The 23,986-nt window shown below is 39.5% G+C and overlaps 1 protein-coding gene across 1 annotated transcript in view; it reads left to right on the top strand.

The window, feature by feature from the left end:
* Positions 1-23,986, top strand: part of FIG4 (FIG4 phosphoinositide 5-phosphatase) — a 121,114-nt gene that overhangs the window by 45,135 nt on the left and 51,993 nt on the right. The window contains exons 12-16 of the mRNA XM_021693354.2: positions 768-884; positions 2,632-2,677; positions 3,343-3,491; positions 4,893-5,059; positions 18,255-18,393. Of these exons, the coding sequence (XP_021549029.2) occupies positions 768-884; positions 2,632-2,677; positions 3,343-3,491; positions 4,893-5,059; positions 18,255-18,393 (618 nt within the window). The remainder of the gene's footprint in view (positions 1-767; positions 885-2,631; positions 2,678-3,342; positions 3,492-4,892; positions 5,060-18,254; positions 18,394-23,986) is intronic.

Raw genomic sequence — 23,986 nt, 5'->3', positions numbered from 1 at the left:
CCCCCAGCATGGCAGCCAGGGTCCCATACCTGAGCCTTTGTTCCTGTTGTTCGACCCCAACCTCCCTGGGGTGCTTTCCCACCCCTCCTTTACGTGCTAAGATCTGACTCAAAACGTCTTATCCAAGGGACCTTCTTTCATTAACTTTGCATTCTCCTTTTACTCATTTCCTAGGTATCATATTCACACAAGGTTTATTTTGAGGTCTCGTTAATTTTTTTTAATGTTATTGTATTGTTTTGTACTTTAACTCATTGTACTTTTCTCTGAATCATTTTGTGTAGTTAGATACCCATGCACACACTCACACACACATATGCACACATTTTCCTAGAGTCTAAGCCTGATTACAGGTGGGCACCATTTATATTTATTCTCCAGGGTTTTCTTCCCCCGCCCCCCACACTGTGCATCACGCTCTCCTCACAGTCATCTTATGAATGCATATTGACTTGATTGATGTGACTCTTAAGTAGTGCAAGGCTTTGGGAAAAGCTCTCCAGGGGATGTAATGTGCCAAGATTAAGGCTTGCCAAGAGTTGATACAGACCCTTGATGTCTCTTTGCACCAAATCTTGTTAGTTATTGAGTACACATTATACGATAGAAACTAATTATTACAGTGTTCCTGTTGGATACAAACCAGAGATTTTAAAAATTAAATCCCTGAATATCATTACTATGAACTTTTATTTGCTTCAGATGTAAAGGTAAAAATATATTAAATGGGCTCTTCTCACTTTTCTCATTCTTCCTCCTCTCGTCAGCAAGCTGTGTAATGTTCTTGATCGACTGAACGTGATTGCAGAAAGTGTGGTGAAGAAAACAGGTTTCTTTGTAAACCGCCCTGATTCTTACTGTAGCATTTTGCGGCCAGATGAAAAGTACGTATGGTGTTTAAAAACTGAAATCAAGCATTTTGCTCTTATGGATAAAAATATTCTAAATATGAGCAGTTTGTACTTCTTGAAAGACGGATGAATTTATTGGGGCAGACAAGATATTCAGGTGATTGTGGAATGAACATTCACTATGGGCACAGGATTTCCTCTGGTTATATATCTTGAGATGGAAACCACAGAATCTTTATCTCTTACTTCATGGAATAAACATTACATAAAATATTTCTGTAAAGTAAAATTTTCTGCAGTGAATTCTGTTTTTCAGCATTAAATAGCAAGAATTCTTTTCTATTGACTAAATACTAACATTTTTATGAAAATAATGTTTATCATTGTATTATAATTATTTGCTCACAAATCTTTCTTCTACTTTGTGAGCTTCTTCAGATCAAGGATCAGGTTTTATTATCTTTTAAGGAACTAATATTGTATATCCCCAGCATTTTATTTTCAGCTAACAAAGTTAACTATAATGGTTAAAAAAAAAACAAAGAGCAAAAAACAACCAACTATAGTGTGTATGTTTTCAGAAGTCATCCTTTTGTTACAGTTTGAATTTTAGGGTACCTGTGACAGTGGTCCGGAAGACCATTCCTAGGCTCAGTGATAAACTAGGAAAACTCAAAGCACTCAGCATATTGTTGTTCTCATGGCTGTGATTTATTAAGGTTAAAGGATACAAAGCAAAATTAGCACAGGGAAAAGGCACATGTGGCAAAGTCCAGAGGAAATAGGTAAAGCTTTCGGAGAGTCCTCTCCTAATGGAGTCACACAGAACATGCTTAATTCCCCAGCAACTTGTTGTCACAGCATGTGTGAAATGTTGCCAACCAGAGGAGATGATTAGATAATCAGTGCCAGGGTTTTTTATTGGAGGCTGGTCCCTTAGGCAGCTTCTGTTTGGCACATACCAAAATTCCTGACTCCCATAAGGAAAGAGGATGTTCAGCAAAACCATATTGTTTCAACAGACAGTTTAGGCACAGTGAGCCGCTCTTGTCCATCTGAGAATGGTGGGAACACAAGTTTCCAGATGCCAGCCAAGGGCCAACCGTATAAGCAGGCCTTTCTGAGGATAGCAGTCAGGCCTATTGTGTTAACCGTTCTCTGTACTGCACCTTCTTTGAAATAATGAAGATATTTTAAGAAATTAAAATGTTTTAAATCATTAAAATGCTTTAGGTCATTAAAATAAAATATCAATATCATTATATAGTACTTAGAACATATTCCCAGGCATTCATTAGCACATGGAGAAAATAAGTAGGAAGGAAAATAATGAGATCTGCAGAAACAACCAAAGGAATGCAACAAAGCTCCATGAAGAAATGCTGGAGGAGGTGGAGGATCTTAATGTTGAGGGGAGAAGGATAAGGCTTAATGCCCTGCAATTACTGTTCATGTCTGTAGAAACCAAACAGGAAATGGGCTTAAATTAAAGCAAGAGAGATTTTGGTTGAATGTGGGTGACAAATGCCTGAGTGTGGGACACTGGGGCGAGATAAGATGCTTCTTTCCTGGGTTCCCTGTGAGGAAAGAGAGCATGGATAGCATTCCATCTCAGTTATTTGCATATTCACTTACCAGAAAGAATGAAAGTGCGCAGAATCAGTTGATTATTCCGGCGCATTCGGCCCTATTACTTTGATTCTTTATAAAGAGCTGGAACCAAAAATGAATATAGATTATGCTATTGACTTCTTTCTTCAACATCTGTTTTTAAACACAGGTGGAACGAACTAGGAGGATGTGTAATTGCCACTGGTCGCCTGCAGGTATATAGATACTATATTAATAATAAAAAGCATCTGTATTCCTGGTGTATGAGGTTTTCTGAAAGTGGCCAGGAGAGAGAGAGACTTCTCACTTAATGCAAAATTATTAACTGTTTGGGATGGTGTTGAAAAGCCGAACTGCTAGTGTTTAACTCTTACAAATGATGTACAGCTAAAATAATGCCTGTGGAGTTTTTCTATACAGGATAAATTTTATTATTGGAAATCAAAACATAAACAGAAATGGGAAAAGAAATTAGAATCACTTTGGAAAATGAGCCAGAAACAATCACTATATATATGTAAATTATGCTTTAAAAAAGATACGGCCTCAACCACTGAATATTTGGTTTGTACAATAAAGGAGGTGTATCAGGGAAAAAAGCATATAGTTTACCTATTGGTACATGAGGAAAATGTTCGCTGTTTTATTTCAAGCTCAGGAAGAAAATCCAAATACAGACTACAAGGTGTAAGGATGCCATTGCAGCAATATTAAGTGGGCAGCAAATAGACCCTTTTTATAACGTTCTTCATTGTTTGTTCAGGAGTAATACCCTGCCTACGGTTTTTCTTCTATTTTTTAAGAAAAGAAATCTAAAATGGGGTAGAAGCAGGTTTGGCCACTGAATAATGGTTGAAAGGCTTACGGTATTTCTCTTTAGACGGGTGTTCTTCGAACCAACTGTGTGGACTGTTTAGATCGCACCAACACAGCACAGTTTATGGTGGGAAAATGCGCTCTGGCGTACCAGCTGTACTCCTTGGGACTGATCGACAAGCCTAATCTGCAGTTCGATACAGACGCAGTTAGGTAAATCTTACTTTCTACCTTTTGAATGCTGGTAATGACAGAAAGCAAAACTGGTTAATAATAAGGACTTCTATGAACTTATTTCTTTTATTTTATTTATTTTTTTTTAAAGATTTTATTTATTTATTTGAGAGAGAATGAGAGCGAGTACATGAGAGGGGGGAGGGTCAGAGGGAGAAGCAGATTCCCTGCCGAGCAGGGAGCCCGATGCGGGACTCGATCCCGGGACTCCAGGATCATGACCTGAGCCGAAGGCAGTCGCTTAACCAACTGAGCCACCCAGGCGCCCTATGAACTTATTTCTTTTAACTTCTCACAAATTATGTTGCCGAAAGACGTTTTTCAAATTAATTCTGTAATAAATATTTCCATTAAAGACCTGTGTGTTGTTGCCATGGTTTTTATTTTTTTGTGTTGATTATGAATAAATGCTGTGCTCTTTATATAAATCCAAAGTGCTTTAGATAAATACAAACTAGTAGGTTTTTACAAAAACAAATCCAGGGGCACCTGGGTGGCTCTGTTGGTTAAGCATTGACTCTTGGTTTTGGCTCAGGTCATGATCTCAGGGTCCTGAGATCAAGCCGCGTGTTGGGCTCCATGCTCAGCATGGAGTTGGCTTGAGATTCTTTTCCCCTCCTTTTCCTTCCCCCTGTATTCCTTCCCCCCACCACCGGCCCTGCTCATGCGTGCTCTCTCAAATAAATAAATAAATAAAATCTTAAAAAAAAAACACAACCAAATCCAGACTGCATTAGAAAGAAAAAGTCATGTGCCTTCATACATTTTGAATTAAAAATATAAGATATATGAAAGATTGATCCTTCATTAAGGATTACTGTTTCTTCACTGTCCATTGGATCTATGGCATTATGTGTGCTATTTCTTGAAAATACAATAACGGTTATTATTGGTCATCTGAGGTAGTCATAAAGGCTCTGTTGAGGAAAATGAACAACTTCCAAATGGCCAGATCCACAGATATCACAGCACTGAAAATCTTAACAACTTGAAGAAATACAAGTTTCAAACATGTGTATTTAGGAAAGAATATGGTTTATCTGTCAGTGACAGGAGCATGTCCTTTTTCCAGAAAGGTAGAAAATTCTGTTGTGGGAGGTAAATTGATCTGGCAGCCTGAAGAAAGTTAGGAGTCTTTCGGTAAGGTTAGAACCACCTTGGTCTGGCTTTGGTGGTGGTGGTTTTTGGTGCTCCTACTTGCATTTTAGTGTTTTCTATGACTTTTTTACTTATTAGACTATTACTGTACATATATTTTGCATGTGGATTTATCATCAAGAGTCTGCTTGAAAGGCTCATAGGAATTCATATGTGGCTAACTGAACAACGTGTGTAATACTTCTGGTAAAATTTTGTAATGTTTGTTTTTCTTTGGTTTAGGTTATTTGAGGAACTCTATGAAGATCATGGGGATACCCTGTCCCTTCAGTATGGTGGTTCTCAACTTGTTCATCGTGTAAAAACCTACAGAAAGATAGCACCATGGACCCAGCACTCAAAAGACATCATGCAGACTCTGTCTAGATATTACAGCAATGCTTTTTCAGGTAATTTTGGAATAATAAGCATCTCTAGAAATTTTATCTGATATGCATTTTTCTTCTTATACATCTACCTTTTTTAAGCAATCTGGCTAAGATCAAAATTAAATATTTTAGAAGTTTAAAATAGAATCTCACTTAGACAGTGCTCAATAAACACTTGTTCAATAAATGAATGAATAAATTTTGTATTTTTGGTAGTTTAGTTTTGCATTTTGCCACCCATAAGAGGAGCTTTTAAATAATGCAGAAGACTTTTTAAAAAATTTTTTTAACTATTTTATTTATTTATTTGAGAGAGAGGGAGCAAGAGAGAGCACGAGTGGGGGTGGGGGAGGGGCAGAGGGAGAGGGAGAAGCAGGCTTCCCGCCAACTGGGGAGCCCGATGCAGGACTCGATCCCAGGACCCTGAGATCATGAGCTGAGCTGAAGGCAGACGCTCAACTGACTGAGCCACCCGGGCACCCAGTAATGCAAAATACTTTGATTCCTTGGCTTCTGTCACCTTGCGATACATAAATTTGTTTGAGGGTATTTAATCATTATTTTTAAAATAGGGGTCATAGTCTTGACAAGCTAATGTTTAAAATGTCAGCTAGAAATTAATAGTAGCATTAGCACTAAATTATATCTTTTGTTTTATGACTTGTGAATACTCAAAGTAACAAGTTGCTAAAATGGTACTTCTGCTGCCTCCATTCTGATGGAATTTCCAACACAATAGATATCACAGATCAAATCCTCATATTCTGCTATTGGAGGGACCCCATAGAGCTGTTAACTTTGGATTGCTGTATAGCAAAGCTGAAGTAGAGGGATGGGCTGAGGAGAGGGCTACTGTGTTGGGAAGGGCCTGCCCTCCTAGATATGGTTGGGCCAAAAAATCCTTTTTTTTTTTTTAAGATTTTATTTATTTATTTGACACAAAAGAGAGAGAGAGAGAGATCACAAGGTGGGGGGCAGAGGGAGAGGGAGAAGCAGGCTCCCGGCCGAGCGGGGAGCCCGATGCGGGGCTGGATCCCAGGACCCTGGGATCATGACCTGAGCCGAAGGCAGACACTTAACCAACTGAGCCACCCAGGCGCCCCAGGCCAAAGGATCTTTGAGTGTTTACTGGTGTCCAGATGTAGGCTTCGTGAGGGAGGGTGGTAGCATCGGATTGGCTTCAGTCCTGGCAGAGGGACCCTAGCGGCAAGAACCAGGAGGTGATCACTGGATTCCTAAGGAAGGAGTTGCAAGAAACTGATAGGAAAAGATGCTTGGCCCACACCAAGGGAACTGCGAGAGAGTCCCCAGTGACGGGAACTTCCGAGGCATGCATGGAAGCACCCATAGAGTCAGCTTTCAGCATGTTCCATTCCCAGAGAGAACGCCAAGTCAGTTTGCTGTGCTGCAGTATAAGTGGATCAGTTTTTCATACTGTCTAACAGATTATTAGGCCTAAGACAGCATGTGTTTATTATCCCACGATGTCTGTGTGTCTGTGGGTTGGAAGTCCAGGCACAGCTCAGCTGGATTTTCTGCACAGAGTCTTACAAGCTGCAAGATATCAGTCAGGCTGCGGTCTCATCCGAGGTCTGGCTAGGGAAGGATTTGCTCCCTACTTGCGTGTTTGTTGGTGGAATTCAATTCTTTGTAGTTTTTTGTGACTTTGGGACTCTTAGTAACTTGCTTCTTTACAGCCAGCAAGGGAAAGTGAGTCTCTAGAATGAGTCTGCTAGCAAGAGAGTCTCGTAACTGTGGGAGTGATAACCCATCTCTTTGCCATATCCCATTGTTCAGAAGCAAATCATAGATCCCACCCCGACACAAGGGAAATCGGTATCAGTTTGCTAGGGCTCCTGTAACAAAATAGCACAAACTGGGTGACTTAAAGCGGCAGAAATTTATTATCTCACTGTTCTGGAGACTGAAAATCCAAAATCAAGTTGTTGGTAGGGAGGCACCTTCTGAAACCGATAGGTGAGAATCCTGACTTGCTTTTTTCTAGCTTTTGCTGGTTTGCCAGCAAACTTTGATGTACTTTGGCTTGCGACAGTAGCACCTCAGTCTCTGCCTGTGTGGTGACATGGCCTTCTTCCTTCTTGTGTCTGTGTCAGTGTCAGATTTCCCTGGTCTCACAAGGACACCAGTCATATCGCATTAAGGCCCATCCTAATTTAGTGTGAATTTTTAACTTGATTACATCAGCAAAGACCCTATTTTCAAATAAGATTATACATTCACAGGGATTGCGATTAGGACTGCAATGTATCTTTTGGGGAAGACAGTTCTCACCATAGCAGAGAGTATCACATTATGGTGTGAACACCAGGAGGGGAGGGTGGGGATCATAGGGTCCACTCTGGAGCTCACCACATCAAGTAAAACCTTCCCTATTCACCCACTTTGGAGGAGCCAGAAGCTGGTTGGTAGCCTGGTGAGCGTGGGAGGGAAGTACAAGGCAATCTGTAGGTCTTATGTGGTCTCCCCTGCCTACCTCAATGTCCTGTCATTTACTCCATTCCTATCCTCCATTGCTACTCTCCAGACACACTGACCCTCTCACAGTTCCCTGAATAAATTAGGCTGCTTCTGCCACAGGCTTAATCATATGTTGTTCCACCCATTGAAACACATGACTGCAATCTTCTCCTAATTCCTAGCCAGCCTTTAGAGCTCACTCTACTTTCTACTTGCTCAAAGAAGGTCCTCCAGTGTTTGTTTTAATGGCATTCTGTGCTTTTCCTTTGTAGCACTTAGCACAATTGCAGTGAAATCATTCATGATGCAATTAGTTCCTGCCATGAGACCTGAGAGCCCCATGTGCAGCTTGTTCACCACAGTGTCCCCAGTGCTTTGCTCATGGCACACTAAATATTTGTGGGATGAATTAATAAACGCATGAGTTAATTTATTACCCATGTTCTACCCAATTCCCCCTTTTCCTGAATTACAAAATTGATAGGACCAAGTATGCCAGCCTAGTAGCATGTAGCTTATCAGCGATGCTCTTAGGCGGCTCAGATCATTTCTTTTGAATTCGCTGAGCTCATTGTAGTATTCTGGGTAAGCTCAATGTATAACATAAACCACAGAGACCTTGCAGATATAATCTTGGACCAGATATAATGTGGACCTTATGAGTATTTAGATATTCCTCTTTATGCCTGCTCCTTGAACTGTGTTTAATACTTAGAAATCAAAGTAGAGTAATCCAAGCAAAAATTGAGAGTCAGGGAAATAGAATTTAGAGATTCTGGCCAGTGGCATAAGTTTCAATTTTAGATTTCTAAAGTAAAAACATTAAAGCATTTCCATCATCCTTTATTATACCTGATGCCCTGGTTACCAGTGAAGACATTAATATGTATTGATGTATTCAAATTGGCTACAGTGCGAGTTAGAAGTAATTGGTTATTATCAATCACTAAAACACAAAGTTGCAATTGGTTTCACTTGTTTTTACCAATTAGAACCTTGATTAAATTCAGGTTATCTCTCTGAAGGCATTCTCACTGGCTCTGCTTTGTTGCACTAGCTTCCTAGGGCTTCTGTGACAAAATACCGCAAGCTAAGTGGCTCAAAGCAGCAGCGATTTATTGTCTCCCAGTTCTGGAGGCTAGAAGTCCAAAATCAGGGTACGAGCAGGGCCATGCTCCCTCTGAAGGCTCCAGGGGAGGACCCTTACTTGCTGCGTAGCTTCTGAAGATTTCTGGTGATTCATGGCTTGCAACTGCAGCACTTCAATTTCTACCTCTGACATTGCCTGACATTTTCCCCTTGTGTCTGTGTCTACATGACATTTTCCCTTCGACTCTCTCTCTCTTCTTGTAAGGACACGAGTCATATTGGATTATGGGCTGCCCTACTCTAGTGGGTCTACCTCTTAACTGGATTATATCTGCAAAGACTCAACTTCCAAATAAGCTCATATTCACAGGTCCCAGGGCTTAAGGCTTCAACGTATCTTTTGGGGGAGGAGGGACACAACTCAACCTGTAACACTTGTGTAAGTTGTGTGCCAACAGTTCATATCTCTCTGGGGGTGGGTTACCCTGGGAAAGGTGGAAAACTGCCCCGATGGAAAGGAAACATCCACTCTTCTGCCCTCTCTTATCGTTGTCCCTGTAATGGGAATCATTATTGACAGATGAGGACCAAGTGAAGTGATTTTTTAATAATACTAGGGGATAGAGAGAATGAATGTGGAGCTGTATATGATTTAAAAAGCAAGGAGGACTATTAAAAGATAGAAGATGGTCATGAAAAAGTGTCACGTGCACATAATGGAAAGGTAAAGCAAAACTGTGTACAACTGAAAGAGGAGCTACTTTGAAAGCAATTATTTTATGAATAATGTGGCTAAAAGACTTTATGTTGAGAAGCATGGTGTTGTCCTTGGGGCGTACAACTTACTTTAAAATTACAATGGATATCATATAGTGTTAATATTATTTCTAGAACCATTTTCTTTAAAGCACTCAAGATAACTTTAGAGAATTTAATCTCCTCATGTTACTCCTCTGGGGTGGGCAGGAAGACACTTGACATTAGGTTGTTAAGAATTTTTTTCCTCTCATTACCAAAAAAATGTAATATAGACAGACAAAGAGCAAATTAAGTCAAAAGATAAGCTAAGGAGAAATTTGAAACCTACCAAAAAATGCTAATTTCCTTTAGATGTAAAGAGCCAGTATTTCCTTTAGATGGACTAAGCCAATATAAAGAGACCAATAGTTCAAGAGAAAAAAATGGGCAAATGACATGTACAGTTCATTGGGAAAGCAATGCAATTGGATTCTAAACATATGAAAGAGCTCAACTTCACTCATAATAAGAAAAATAAAATTATAGTAGGGTACTATCACTTCATGCATCAGCAAAGATCAAAAAGGTTGGTGCTACTTTTTTGGCCAAGGGGGAAGCAGGACCACTCATAGAGTGTTTTTGTCATTGAAGTGTAGTTGATGTACAATATTAGTTTCAGGTATATAACATAGTGATTCAGCATTCATATATATTACTAAGTAATCATCATGGTAAATCTAGCTACTATCTATCACCCATACAAAGTTGTTACAATATTAACTATATTTTCTATGCTATACATTGCAATATCCATGTCTTACTTATATTATAATTGGAAGTTTGTATCTTTTAATCCCCTTCCCCTAATTTGCCCAGATCCCCCTGTCCTCTAGCAACTACCAGATTGTCCTCTATGAGTCTGTTTCTGTTTTTTGTTGTTGTTGTTAATTTGTATTGTTTTTTAGATTTTACATGTAAGTGAAATTATACAATATTTGTCTTTCTCTGACTTATTTTACTCAGCATAATGCTCTCTAGGTCTATCCAGATTTCTTTCTTTTTTATAGCTGAGTAATATTCCATTTTGTGTGTGTGTGGGGGTGTGTGTGTGTGTGTGTGTGAGAGAGAGAGAGAGAGACATCTTTTTATCCATTCATCTATCGATGGACACTTAGGCTGTGTCCATATCTTGGTTATTGTAAATAATGCTACAATAAACATAGGGGTACATCTTCTTGAATTGGCGTTTTTGGGTTTTTTTTGGACAAATACCTAAAAGTGGAATTGCCAGATCATGTGGTAGTTCTAGTTTTACTTTTCTGAGGAACATTCATACTGTTTTCCATAGTGGCTGCACCATTTTGCATTCCCACCAACAGTGCACAAGGGTTCCCTTTTCTCTGATTCCTCGCCAGCACTTGTTATTTCTTGTCTTACGATACTAGCCATTCTGACAGATGTGAGGTGATATCTCATTGTGGTTTTGATTTGCATTTCCCTGATGATTAGTGATGTTGATTGAGTATCTTTTCATATGTCTGTTGGCCATCTGGATGCCTTCCTTGGAGAAGTGTCTCTTCAGGTCCTCTGCCCACTTTTCAATCAGTTGTTTGTTTTTTTGGTATTGAGTTGCATGAGTTCTTAATATATTGTTGGTATTACCCCCTTATTGGGTATATCATTTGCAGATATCTTCTCCCATTCAATAGATTGTCTTTCATTTGTTGAGGGTCTTCTTCCCTGTGCAAAAGCTTTTTAGTTTGATGTCGTCCCATTTGTTTCTTTTTCCTTTTGTTGCCCTAGGTTGTTAGGAATTTTATCATCGGTTTGTATAGACAGATTGATGCTTTATAGGCAACCCACCTGACTCTCTTTCAGGCTCATTTAAAAAACTGTTCTTGAGGCTTCACATATTAGCATGCTTTGAGGTTTGTCTTTAAGAAGTACCTTTGGTTTCTAACATAGCTGGTTACATCGGCAGTTGGAGGATGCCAACAAGAGATACCTAGGTACTCCCTTCAGATGTTAGGAAGAGTTTTCTAATTATAACTGTCTGAAAGACCTTGTTAAGCTCCTTCTAACCTTTTTTTTTTACATTTACATTTTGATAAGCTGAATTTTCTTGCTGAAGCTTGTTGAATTTAAATCCTGTTACAAGAAAGAAAAAAAGATACAGGATATCTTCAACAGTTAATAATAGATCTGTGTACATGCATACATGCCCACATACATACACACACGTGCAATTTAAAATTGTGGTGAGTGTGTGTGTGTGTGTACGCATGGAGGGGCATCATATCCTTCTCAGATATTTTAAAAAAGAGAAGTTCACAAAGTAAAGACTGTAAAGCTCACCACACATGGGAAACATGAAACACTCAGCTTAATGATCATGCTGTAAGGTAGTGGAACAGTTTTTCTCCCTTTCTGCTCACCACTGGAACAGGGGCGTTCAAGGGAGGAGAACATTTTAGTTCATCAAGACTAGTGAGACAGCCTTCTAAGGTCATCCTTCTAACAGCAGGTTTAGAGTGGACAAGCTGTGTTTGGCTCTAGCGGAAGAAGACACTTGGCAAAATGTTTTGTTTTAATAACATTTTAAATAACATTAATAACTATTCACCTGTGCTGCAACCAAGGCAGTTAAACATGCAAGAGAAAAAGTTGTAACTAATTACACTCCGTTTTAAACTGACTGCAGTTCTCCAAAGGTCACTCAAAACAGTTCTACTATGTTTCTCTAGTATATTCATTTGAGAGGAATGACCATTTGGAAATGACCACTTTCCAAAAGGACCATTTCATACCATTTCATGTCTTCTAAAATCTACAGCACCCCAATCTCAGCCGGGGAACTTGCTTGTACTTCACTGAGAATGTGTCATTGAGGTGACCTCCCTCTTCATTGTCCCTCTCAAAACAGAGCCTGTCCTTATCTGCACCTAGTTTTTGTATTGTGTTACAGTGGTTGGAGTAGCCCCGTCCCATCTTAGGCCAAGCCCTCTGCCGTGCTTTGAATCCCATCCCTTCATGCTTTCCTGTAAGTAGACTCTCATTGCTGTACATCATCAGTTTCCCTTTCTCTACTGCCTCATTTCCATTAGCATGAAAGCGCTCCTTAGTATTTTCCATCAGACCCTTCCTTAGTATTTTCTATCAGACCTTTCCCCAGTCCCACATCCCCCTCCAGCTACAGTCCTTTTTCCTTACCTTCCTAAGCAAAACCTCTTGAGTGATCTGCGTGCCTGTTTCCTCTCCTATTCTGTTCTCTCCACCTGCTTCACCGGGCATCTCTCCATCACTGAACCTATGCTTGTTAAAATCACCAGCCATCTCCATATTTAGCCAAATCCAGGGTCACTTCTCTGTCTTCATCTTGCTCAGCCTTTCAGCAGCTTTTATCACGGGTGACCACTCCCTGTTTCTTAAAACTTACCTCTGTGATCTCTCAGTCTCCCTAGTGACATCTCCTGCCCCATTTCTAAACCCTCTTCTCTTTTCTCTCTACACTTTTACCTTAGGGACATCTCATCCAGCTTGTAAATACTGTGCATTTGACACTCACCTTTGTGTCTCTAACCTTGACTTCTCTACTGAACTCCAGACCCATTTTTTCCAAAAGCCCACCTAGCTAGCATCTCTTCCTGAATATTGTGTTAGTTTTCTATCGGTTCTATAATAAATTACCACAAAATTGGTGCCTTAAAATAGCACCCATTTATTATGTCACAGTTTCTGTGGGTTAGAAGTCTGGGCACAGCATCGGCTGTGTTCTCTGCTTAGGATCTCACAAGGCTGGTAAAAATGAAGGCAGTGAAATCAAGTGAAGTCAAAAAGAAGCCAAAATTAAGTCGGTGTCAGACAACTGGGCTCTTACCTGGAGGCTTCCAGGCTCATTCAGGTCAAGGGCAGAATCCCATGCAGTTAAAGGACTGAAGTCCCTATGGCCTTGATGGCTGTTGCCTAGGGGTCATTCTCAGTTCCCAACGGCTGCTTGCCTTCCTTGCCTTATGGCCCACTCCATCTTCAGAGCTAGCAGTGGTACATTGAATCCTTCTTGTGCGTCTATCTCTCTGCCTTCCTTTCTACTTCCCTCTTCTGCCTTTGTAGGATCCATGTGATTACAGTGGGCCCACCCAGGTAACACAGGAGAATTGCCCTATCTTGAAGTCAGTGATTAGTAACCTCACGTACATCTGCAAAGTCCCTTTTGCCATGTGATATAAACTATTTATGGGGATGACACTAGGGAGGAAAGGTCTTGGGGCCCCAATTTTTTTTTTTTAAACATTTTATTGCTTTATTTGTCAGAGAGAGAGAGAGCACAAACAGGGGAAGCAGCAGGCAGAGGAATAAGCAGACTCCTCGCTGAGCAGGGAGCCTGATGCGGAACTCGATCCCAGGACTCTGGGATCGTGACCTGAGCTAAAGGCAGACCTTAACCGACTGAGCCACCCAGGTGTCCCTTGGGGCCCAAATTTCTTACTACAGATATCTAACAAGAATATCAAACCAATCAGTTCTGAGACAGAAACTCCTTACTCTGACTCAAACCTATTTCTCCACTTGCCTTTTCCACCTCAGCACCCGTTGCTCAGTTCAGAAACCTTGGAATCGTCCCTGATTCCTTTATTCTCCTTACTTATCCTCGCTGTCCCAGTCCCATCTCTCAGCAAATCTCATTGTCTCAGCCTCCAAAATATACCCTAAATGCTTCTGCTGTTTTTCATCTTGGCTGCTGCCGTGCTGGTACAAGAAACCGTCAGCTCTTATCTGAACAACCGTGGTCTCTCCTGCTTCAGCTCTCTGCCTCCACACGTGGGCTCCTGTTTTTCACAGCAGCCAGAGGGGTCGTTTTAAAACTGAAGTCAGATAGCATCACATGCCTCTTTAAAAGCCCTTCCAGGGCTTTCCATCACACTTAAAATACGGCTCTTTGCGGTGACCTACAAGGCCTTGTGTGGCCTGGCCCCATCTGTCTCTAATATGGCTGTCCCCTGCCTGCCAGCCTCCCTGGCCTTCCTTCTGCTCCTGGAGCTGCCCAGTCTGTTCCTCCTTCAGGCCTTTGTATGTGTTTGTCCTTCTGCGTGGGTACAGCCCCCAGAGCTTTGTGTAACCACCTCTTTCTCATTTGTACACTTCAGATGTTACTTCCTCAGACCCTGCAGCCTCTACCCCTGCCCTGACTACCCAACTCAAGGGGCCCTGTCCTCTCCCTTCGCTCTCCTGTCACTCTGTGTCATTGTCTTCATAGAACTTACATCCCCTGAATGTACCTTGTCCATTATTCATTTGTATATATGTTTGTTTGCTGCCACCCAGAGCCAGAGTCAGTCTTGTCTATTACTGTGTCCCTAGTGCAGAACATAGTAGGTTCTTGGGTGAATGAATGAAGGGTAGTTCTTCTTTTCAGTGATGAAAGTAATATGTGTTAATTATAGAAAGTACAGAATAACTCACAATGAAGTCAGATCATCTTCACCTTCCAGAGACAGCCATTTGTTCATAGTTAGAACATGAGCCTTCCCTACACGTAATATTTATGTTCTGCTTTTGCCCTTTTAGATAATGTGAGTAATCTTTATGACCTTAAATATTCTTCTACAACATGATTTTTAGTAGCCTTATGGCAGTCTATCCTTTAGAAACATCGTAATTTAGTTATTTAGTTATTATTTTGCATTTAGGTTCCTTTTAAACATCTTTAAACATACTTTTTTTTTTTTTGCATATCTTTGATGTTATCTTATGGAAATTCCAGAAGCGTATTTATTAGGTCAGATAGTATAGATATTGTCAGGGCTTTAAATATATATATAATAAAATATATATCTCAAACCAATATATATAAAATAAAATATATATTTAAAGCCCTGACAATATCTATACATAAATACATATGTATATATATTTAAAGCCCTGAAAATATCTATATCTATCTATACATAAGTACATATGTATTTACACACACACACATATGTGTGTATGTGTGTGTATATACCCCACGAAAACTTCGGTAAGCTGAAATGGCATAAAGCGAGGAGTATCCCCCCACTTTCCAGAAGTTTGAGTTACACCACTTTGCTTTTAGGAAAGACCTGCGTTAGTATAGTAACAGCTATTTTCATAAAAGTTAAAATCCTCTTCAGATTTCTTTCCATTAATGTGAGCAGGTACTAATGTAGGTCTTTCCCAAGCAGAGTGGCATAATGCAGACTTTCAGAAAGCAGGGAACACCTGTGTTGCCAAATTGCCTTAGAGAAAGGATACTGTATAGCAGTTAATGTTCCCTCAGCAGAGCATGGAAGTGCCCATTTTGATAAGTATTTGCCAGCTTAAATAGGTAAAAAATGGTATTCTGTTTTAATTTGCATTTGTTTGATAACTAGTGAAGTTGAATTTTGGTAGGTTTGTTGTCTTTCTGACTTTCAAAAATTGCATGTTTCTCTTTTTCTATTAGAGTGTTGATCTTTGTCTTTTTCACATTTAATTGGTATTTATTTCATTATATAGTATGAAGTAGGGATCTAACTTTATTGTCCTCTCCCCTGCAGTAATTAAACAGTACTATTTATTGAATAGTGTTCTTTTTCATTATTGATTTCAGAGGCCACTTCATCACAAACTTAATTTAATATTAGAATAATAAATATTCTAGTTCTAAAATATTTTTTTTGCTAATTAAAAATAATAAGAATTGTTATATTCAAACCTGATCTATTTAATACATACATAATAAAACTGGTTAGTGTTTAGCTATTTGAGTGGAGTGTGAATGCTACATTACTCTTTTTTCCTTTAAAGCATGATTGAGTACAAAAATAGGTAATCATTGCCCTCTTATTATCCACAACTACAGAGAACCCACCTATGTTAAGCTCTTGTCCATATCCAAAGTTCTACTGTCTTCCTGAGGGTTGTTGTCTTATTTACAGTCAAGAGTAGCCAGGAAAAGATCCTCAGGCTCATTAAACTGGCCTTAGAGTCCTTAGTTAGGGACCATATGCATCATAGATATATATTTATAGAAGCAGCACATTCAGCAAGTCTTCATGATGATCCTTTGAAGGAATATCCTTTATTTGGTTAGGTTTTTCACATCTCACATTTTATCATACTTGTTAAAAGTTAAGGGAAGCAACTCTGAGGTTTAAAGGATGAAAGCCTCCTTGAAAATATGGCTGAAAATGGAAAGCTTCTCTAGATAGTATTAAGATATCTTGAGGTAGGGAGGGCGCCTGGGTGGCTCAGTTGGTTAAGATATCTTGAGGTAGGTCCTGCATAGTATGAATTATTAAGTGCCATTAAGGCTATTCAGGAAGCATACAGAATGTAATTACTATAAAAGCAGTATGGGGACACCTGGTCGGTTAATCATCTGACTCTTGCTTTCAGCTCAGGTCATGATCTCAGGGTCCTGAGATCGAGCCCTGCATTGGGCTCCATGCTCGGTGTGGAGTTGGCTTGAGATTCTCTCTCTCCCTCTCCCCTGCCCCTCCCCCTGCTCTAAATAAATAAATAAATAAATAAATAAATAAATAAAATCTTAGGGAAAAAGCAGTATGTTTACTTCTGTGTTGTGTAAAGAGGGTGCAAATTGGGGTGGTAATGTCTGCATCATTTAATACTTGTTTTCTCTCAGAAGTGGCAAAAAGGTCCCAGATTTGCTCAGCATATAAACACATCCCTTTTATATATTACTTTTGGCCTGAAAGGTAAATGCTGCTTTAATGGAACACTTCCTGTCAAAAAGTAATAACACTAATACATGTTTGATGTGCCATATTTCATTTATTGCTTTTGCTGAGATGACCAAATAGTCCAATGAGAACAATGTTGCTAATTTTAGAGATATCTGTGTTCACTATAGCTGTTGGAAGAAGATTGATTTTATGGTAATGTTATCTTGTTTCGGAAGCAGTCATTTCTACTGTGCTGTCTTTTTAGTTCTATGCTCATTTTCAGAAAGAGGGTATTATTTAATTGTGGATGTCTGCCCCAAACTTGAATACACAGGGCTCTGAGACAAGAATGGAAGGCAGGAAATGAGGGGAAACAATGAAGGATGCTGGGGTGGGGGGGGGGGCAGTGCAGAATGGGAAGGGTGCTTCATGAAACCCTTTAGTGCTTACCATCATTTTTACCAAAATATAATTAGAAAAGGAAGGAAATACAATATATGTGCATATGTGGTTAGTAATTTTGGAGTGGTTGAATAGTTAGAATGAGGCTGTTATCCATGTGCCCACTCTGCCTTCATTATCAGACACAGAAGGGAATGGGCCAGGCCCACAGCTGAGGGGACAGAAAATGTTGTAAACATTGTTTCTGCTAGAGAAATGGAGAATAATCTCTCTCTCAAATAATAAAATCTTTTTAAAAAGAAAATAAAGAAATGGAGAATATCTCTTCAAGGATTAGAAGCGGAAACTATGCAGACCAACTTGTTCAAGGTTGTGCAACAGAATACGGATAGCGTTGGATCGTTTTGTTTATTTGTTTCTGACAGTCTCTGCTTGTCATTGTAACAAAGTGAAGATGTATTTGTTTCTGGTAGACTAAAGAATGGTGAAAATGTGCTCTTATCCTAAAAATAAAATCACTATGGTATTATGGCAGTTCTTGAAGATTTTTAAGAGTCTCAAAATTCACGACAGTGTGTTCACTGTCCTCTAGATTATGAAAGGAATGGAGCAAAAAGGAAACATTTGGAAGCAAGATTTTAATTCTCAAAATCTTAGTGACTATTTTAGATTTTGTGTATGTGTATGACTTCTGAAGTGTAAATACTATTATTTTCAAAGGTATGTTTTATGAAATCACAGTTGTACTCTTCTCCTCCTGAGAAAACATTCTCCTGAGTTGTATACCTCAGTAGTGATTTCCTAAAATGTCTATTTTTGCTTTTTAGATGCTGATAGACAAGATTCCATTAATCTCTTCCTGGGAGTTTTTCATCCCACTGAAGGGAAACCTCATCTCTGGGAACTCCCAACAGATTTTTATTTGCATCATAAAAATACCATGAGACTTTTACCAACAAGAAGAAGGTATTTTTCTTCTAGTCTACTATGTAAACTCAGATTTGATGTTACTTTAAGTATGAGAGGCTTTCATTTTTGAGCAATAATCGCATAGGCTAAATAGTCAGTCTTACTACATGTTTGCTGTGAGGAATTCCATATTGTTGGTATCCTGATAACTACATCTGGGAAATTGTCATTAATAATTGGTAGCTTGCATTTTTCGTAAGATAGAAAGTTCCAAAACTTCATCACTGAACATAAGTTGTAGCTCCACTAAGACAAACCATATTTCTGAGTGCTTCCTACAAATGTGGAACTTGAAAGAACCCTCACATTTAAGGATCCAGTCTTTAGTATTTCAAGTGAGGGGTCCAAGCAGCATCACTTTGGAATTCTAATGTTCTTTCTTTCCGGAAGCACAACCAGCTCTTGGTGACACTGGTGAAGATAGGGAACTAAAGCAGGGACTCTGGTGGCAGACACCACTTCCACATCTCCTTTTACTCAGGCCTTTCTAGAGTCAATAGCTGTTTCAAGTTCTTTTCATGACAGTTGAATTGATATTAATATTCTCAAAAGAAATAAAGTACTTACCTGTAGTGTGGTCTCTGGGTCAGTTTGACTCTCTGTAGTTGTGTGACCTTGGATTATTTAACCTCTCCCCACCTCATTTTTCTTACCTGCAAATGTGAATGATGGGACACACTTCACAGAGTCATTGTGAGGGTTCAGTGAGGGTTTAGTGAGAAGACTCTTGAGTGTTTTTAACTGAGGCATCACGTACTAACATAGTGAATTTTGCCACATGAGCAAAATTTTCACACACAGGAGGCTGGAGACTGGTGCATTCCGCTCAGAAGCCTACAATGTCAAGTTCTCTCATAATGCTTTTTCTCACAGCATCAATTTAATATGGCCCTTATTTTGTGCAGCGGTGCTTCCCAAATACTAGGGGGGTCACTGCCAGTCTGGGCTTAATTGTGTGGACAGGCCATAGGCAACTGGACAATTAGCAAGTGCTGATGTTACAGCTGTTACCAAATTCTCTGTTACTTCAGGAGTGCTTAGAATATATAGGGATGGGTCAGAGTTTCTGTTTCTCAGATTTGTTCTTGTAAGTGCCTATTGTTGGAATAACCAACTTACTATTTGAGTTTATTTTCCCTGTTAATGAAGCACTGCTGGTTTTCACATTAAATGATTGCCTCTGAATTTTTGCTGATAAAAAAAGTGGAACTAATTACGTTTATTGGGTGAGAGATGAGTGTAAATAACCCATATTTAGCTCTGGTGATGCAGTTGACTATGGGTAAATGTGGGTGATTTTCCGAAATTTTATATTACCTTCCAGTATTAAAGCTATTAACACAAAGGTTGGGAAGAACCAAAACTCAATTTTTTACTGCAGAAATTAGCTCATGTATTACAAGTGTACATTAAACCACTTGCGTACCTTGAGTTACATAACTGATAACTAAGGCAGGCAGTGTTGGAGCTTATTTGTGACATCAAAAGAAGCTGCTGTTATAGCCCCATTTTCTAGAAAAAAAAAAAAAGGAAACTGAGGTTGCAGAGAGAATGTGTCTTGACTGAGATAATTCAGCTCATTAGATGATTCAGCAAGAATCAGCTACAAGCCTGCCACTGAAAATAAAGTTTTATCAAAGTAGATAATATGGCTGTTTCAGTTGGTTTGGTCTCCTGTTTTTGTGGGGTTTTTTTTTTTCTCCAGAATATCACAATTCCAAAAATCAGTTTATGCTATCAACAGTAGATATTGCTCATAAACAGTACTTACAAATACTGTAAGATAAATTTCAGTGTTTTTATTTTGGACTTTTGGGTGTTACCCACCTATCCTGGTTATTTTGGTGACAGTTAATATTATAATTCTCAGATAAAATGAATAGTTTAGCCAGAGGCAGTTAACTGGGTGAGAGCGTGGACTTCAGGGTTGGGTGGGGCTGAGTTAGAATTTCTGCCAATGTGTGACCTCTGACCTATTAAACTCTGGAAATTCTTTTCCTCATCTGTAAAATGGAGAGGACTATGTACACCTCATGGGTCATTTTGAGGATTAAGTGAGAAAATGTGTGGGGGGGGGCCTGGGTGGCTCAGTTGGTTAAGCGACTGCCTTCGGCTCAGGTCATGATCCTGGAGTCCCGGGATCGAGTCCCGCATCGGGCTCCCTGCTCGGCAGGGAATCTGCTTCTCCCTCTGACCCTCCTCCCTCTCATGCTCTCTGTCTCTCATTCTTTCTCTTGCAAATAAATAAAATCTTTAAAAAAAAAAAATATTTAAAAAAAAAAAATGTGTGGGAACTACCTAGTACTGGGTCTGACACAGAATCAACACAGTCCTGAAGCTGCCAGGCTTTGGAGAGAAGGCCTCCAGTTAAAACCTGTGTGACTGTGGGCAAGTTACATAACTGGTCTCAGTCTCAGTGGCCATTATCAGTAAAATAGACATAATAATACCATCTAACTTGTACATTTTCTGAGCATCAGATGGGATAATATAAATGCTTAGCACATAGCAAATCCAACAGATGTCAGTACTGTGATTATTCTCTAAGGAGAATATATTCCCTAGTTGTAACATTTATTAAAAAATCATACAGGATGACCATAAAATCTGGAAACTTAGATAATATTATTTTGTCATTTATTATAATATAATAGCAATAAACACTTTATATGTATTAGCTTGTGTTTCCAAACTGGGTGACCATCCTGTATTTTATATTATGTTTACCAGTGATTTATTCTGGTATATTTTTATTGAATGATAAGGGAAGGGGGAATAATTCTAGCTCTGACTAGAGTTCATCCAAACCAGGTCCTCTTGAGGTAACTACTTCTATTACTCAAAATCCCACATTTATTGATCTGCCTAGAACCGCTAGATGAAGCTTTGTTCTGAATTAGGTTAATATGTCATACATCATTTAAGATGCTATTTATTGATTCAGTGTTTATCATGTCACCAAGATGTTTTTAGATATTAAGCACTAATTACTTCATTGACTCAGAGTTGGGCGGCTTCCTGGCTCTATTCACTGTCTGATGTGTGAGTTCCCTCTGTGTCTCCCGGGAGAGGTCGTCCGGCCTGTGCATGACTAGTCCTGGTTTGTCCTCTGGGCCGTGTCTGGCTGAGGCAGTTCTTCTCAGACAGTCCACTTACACAGTTCTTCCCCACATCACCCTGAGCTCTGCTGCTAATCCCAGTTTGAGCCGCTGAGACCTTAAGAACACGATTTCCCTATCCACTTTATAGTCTTCTAATTATTTGAAGACAAGTTCACACCTTCTCCAAAATCTCTTCTTCAGGTTAAATAGCCCCACTCTCTTCAGCTGTTCCTCACAGACTGTGATCTCAAGTCTCTTTGGGATTCAGAATGCTCTCATATGGATTCCAGTTCATGTCAATGTTCTTTTTAAACGGTGGTACCCAGACCTGGGTTCAGTAATGGTCACGGTTTGATCTGATTGGTGCCAAGTGTTATGGAACCATTAGAGCCATTACTCCTCTTGGCCTGGTTACTCTGTGTTTATCATTAACTATAAGATTGCACAAGCTATTTTTAGCAATGCCATCATAATGTTGACTTTCTGAGCTTCCTGTCCATTAGAACTCTCAAGTGTTTTTAACAGGGCCTGCTACCATGCCTTATCTATACCATTCTTGTATGTTCATTCAAGCATTCTTGGTCATGTTCATATATGCTTTGCCTGCTTCCAAAAGAGAGGGTTTAAATGTATATCCTTGTTATTAACTATTACCTGTAGATTTGTAGCTTCTTCAGTCATCTTGATTCTAATACAAATCCTTGATGAAAAATGTTGAATAGAATAAGGTAGATGGCAGAGCCCTCTGGGACACAACCAGACAACTCCTTCTACCTTAACATTGTTTCATAATTTTTGGTTTGGAATTATTTAAATGGATGTAACTTACTCTACTGTCATCATTTAACTATACTGTCCTCCTGCCCCCATTTCTTTATCTTGTTCACAAATATTAGTTACTTTGCTAAAGTCCATGTGTTATTTCAGAGGGCTCCCATGTTTGTTAGGGGAATGAAAGAGTCTTTTTTTTAAGCCTCCCTAATCTTCCTATGTGAGTGAGCCAGTGGATTTGAGCACTCTTCATACTAGGGACCAAAGAAGAGAAGAGCAGCTGACTTATTAGGTATTGTATACAAAGGAAGAAGTGACACCAACTTGCAGTCTCAGTCCTCTGATCCCTGGTCCCAAAGCAGGTTTCTGTCCTGCTTCCGGTGCTCTTCCTCTGAGTAAACGTATGCAGGGGTGAGCTGAGTCCTCTCACATGCTCTCATCTTCTATCCATCTCAGTTCATCTTCCCTGGGGTGGGGATTTCTCAGGGGCTTCTGTGCTTCTGAGACCCACCCAGTGGTGTTGGACTTTTTAAAAAGTATTGTTACGTTGCTTTATCTTGCTTAGAGAAATAAAGTTTAGAAACATTCAGAAAAAAAATCTATGGCCTGTTTCAAGTCACTAACAGATTCTCTTAATTCTTTTTCTCCACATGGTACATTCTGAGCTTAAACACATTCTTTATCATGTTTACTTCTTTATCTTAGGTAAGCTAATTGTGAGCAACATTCTTTAGGAAATTCCTTATGTACTAGCTGATACCTTCTTTATTTTCTTCCTCTGCCAAAATTAAGTGATTACAAAATAGAATTTACACCTGTGTGCACATGCACGTGCATGCACACACACACACACCTTACATAATTAGTCCATGCTTTTTCATTCTTCTGATCTGATAGTCTGGTTCTCCTATGATAAAAGCAAATGAGATTAGACTGGTGTATTTTGGATGTGGATTCATGGAAGTCACTGATCATCTTTTTAGGTTACTCACAACACATCTCTATGTAATACTTGATTCTGTTATCTTGCCGGAATTGACATCATACTCATTGATAAGTAGTTTTTGGAATCTATTACCCTCTCACTTTTGAGCGTCAAGACTGCATTTGCCCATTTTTAGTGTAAGTTCCATTCTTCATTCTTGGAAAGATGATTGATCCCAGTGATACCAGAACACTTGAATTCTTTTAGCGATGTTCTGCTGTTCCCTTTGATCTCTTGGGCTGTACATGCTTTTCTCTTCTCTTGTTTTTATCTTTCCAGCATGAAACTTCTCATGACTGTTGAAGATAGAAAGTATGCTGGAATTAAGTAGCTCTCCTTTCTCTGTCATTATTTTCAACATGGCATTTCTAACACTGTTCTATGTGTCAGACACACAGTAGGTGCTCAATAAATGTTGAAAGACCGAATGAATTATCCACAAGCAGCAGGCACAACCCTTTTCTGTTCTTTTCATGCTATAAACGTTGCTATTCAGAAAGCAGCGTGAGGACCGGCCCCTCTGGCCTCACCCAGGAGCTTCTCATCAATGCAGAATCTCAGGCCCCACCTACTGAATCAGAATCTGTCATTTTACAGGATCTCCCAGGTGTTCGTGTGTGCACTGAATTTCGAGAAGGACTGCTCTAAGCATAACTTCAGTCTCAAGCAAAACTTGAAGAGCCTTTCCTATTATCATCTCACTTCCCCCCGTTACAGTTCATTAGGCGTCATG

The sequence above is a fragment of the Neomonachus schauinslandi genome, chromosome 8, assembly GCF_002201575.2.
Source record: "Neomonachus schauinslandi chromosome 8, ASM220157v2, whole genome shotgun sequence".
Taxonomy (NCBI): domain Eukaryota; kingdom Metazoa; phylum Chordata; class Mammalia; order Carnivora; family Phocidae; genus Neomonachus; species Neomonachus schauinslandi.
The sequence above is the reverse complement of the archived record's forward strand: the minus strand, read 5'-3'. Positions and strand labels throughout refer to the sequence as shown.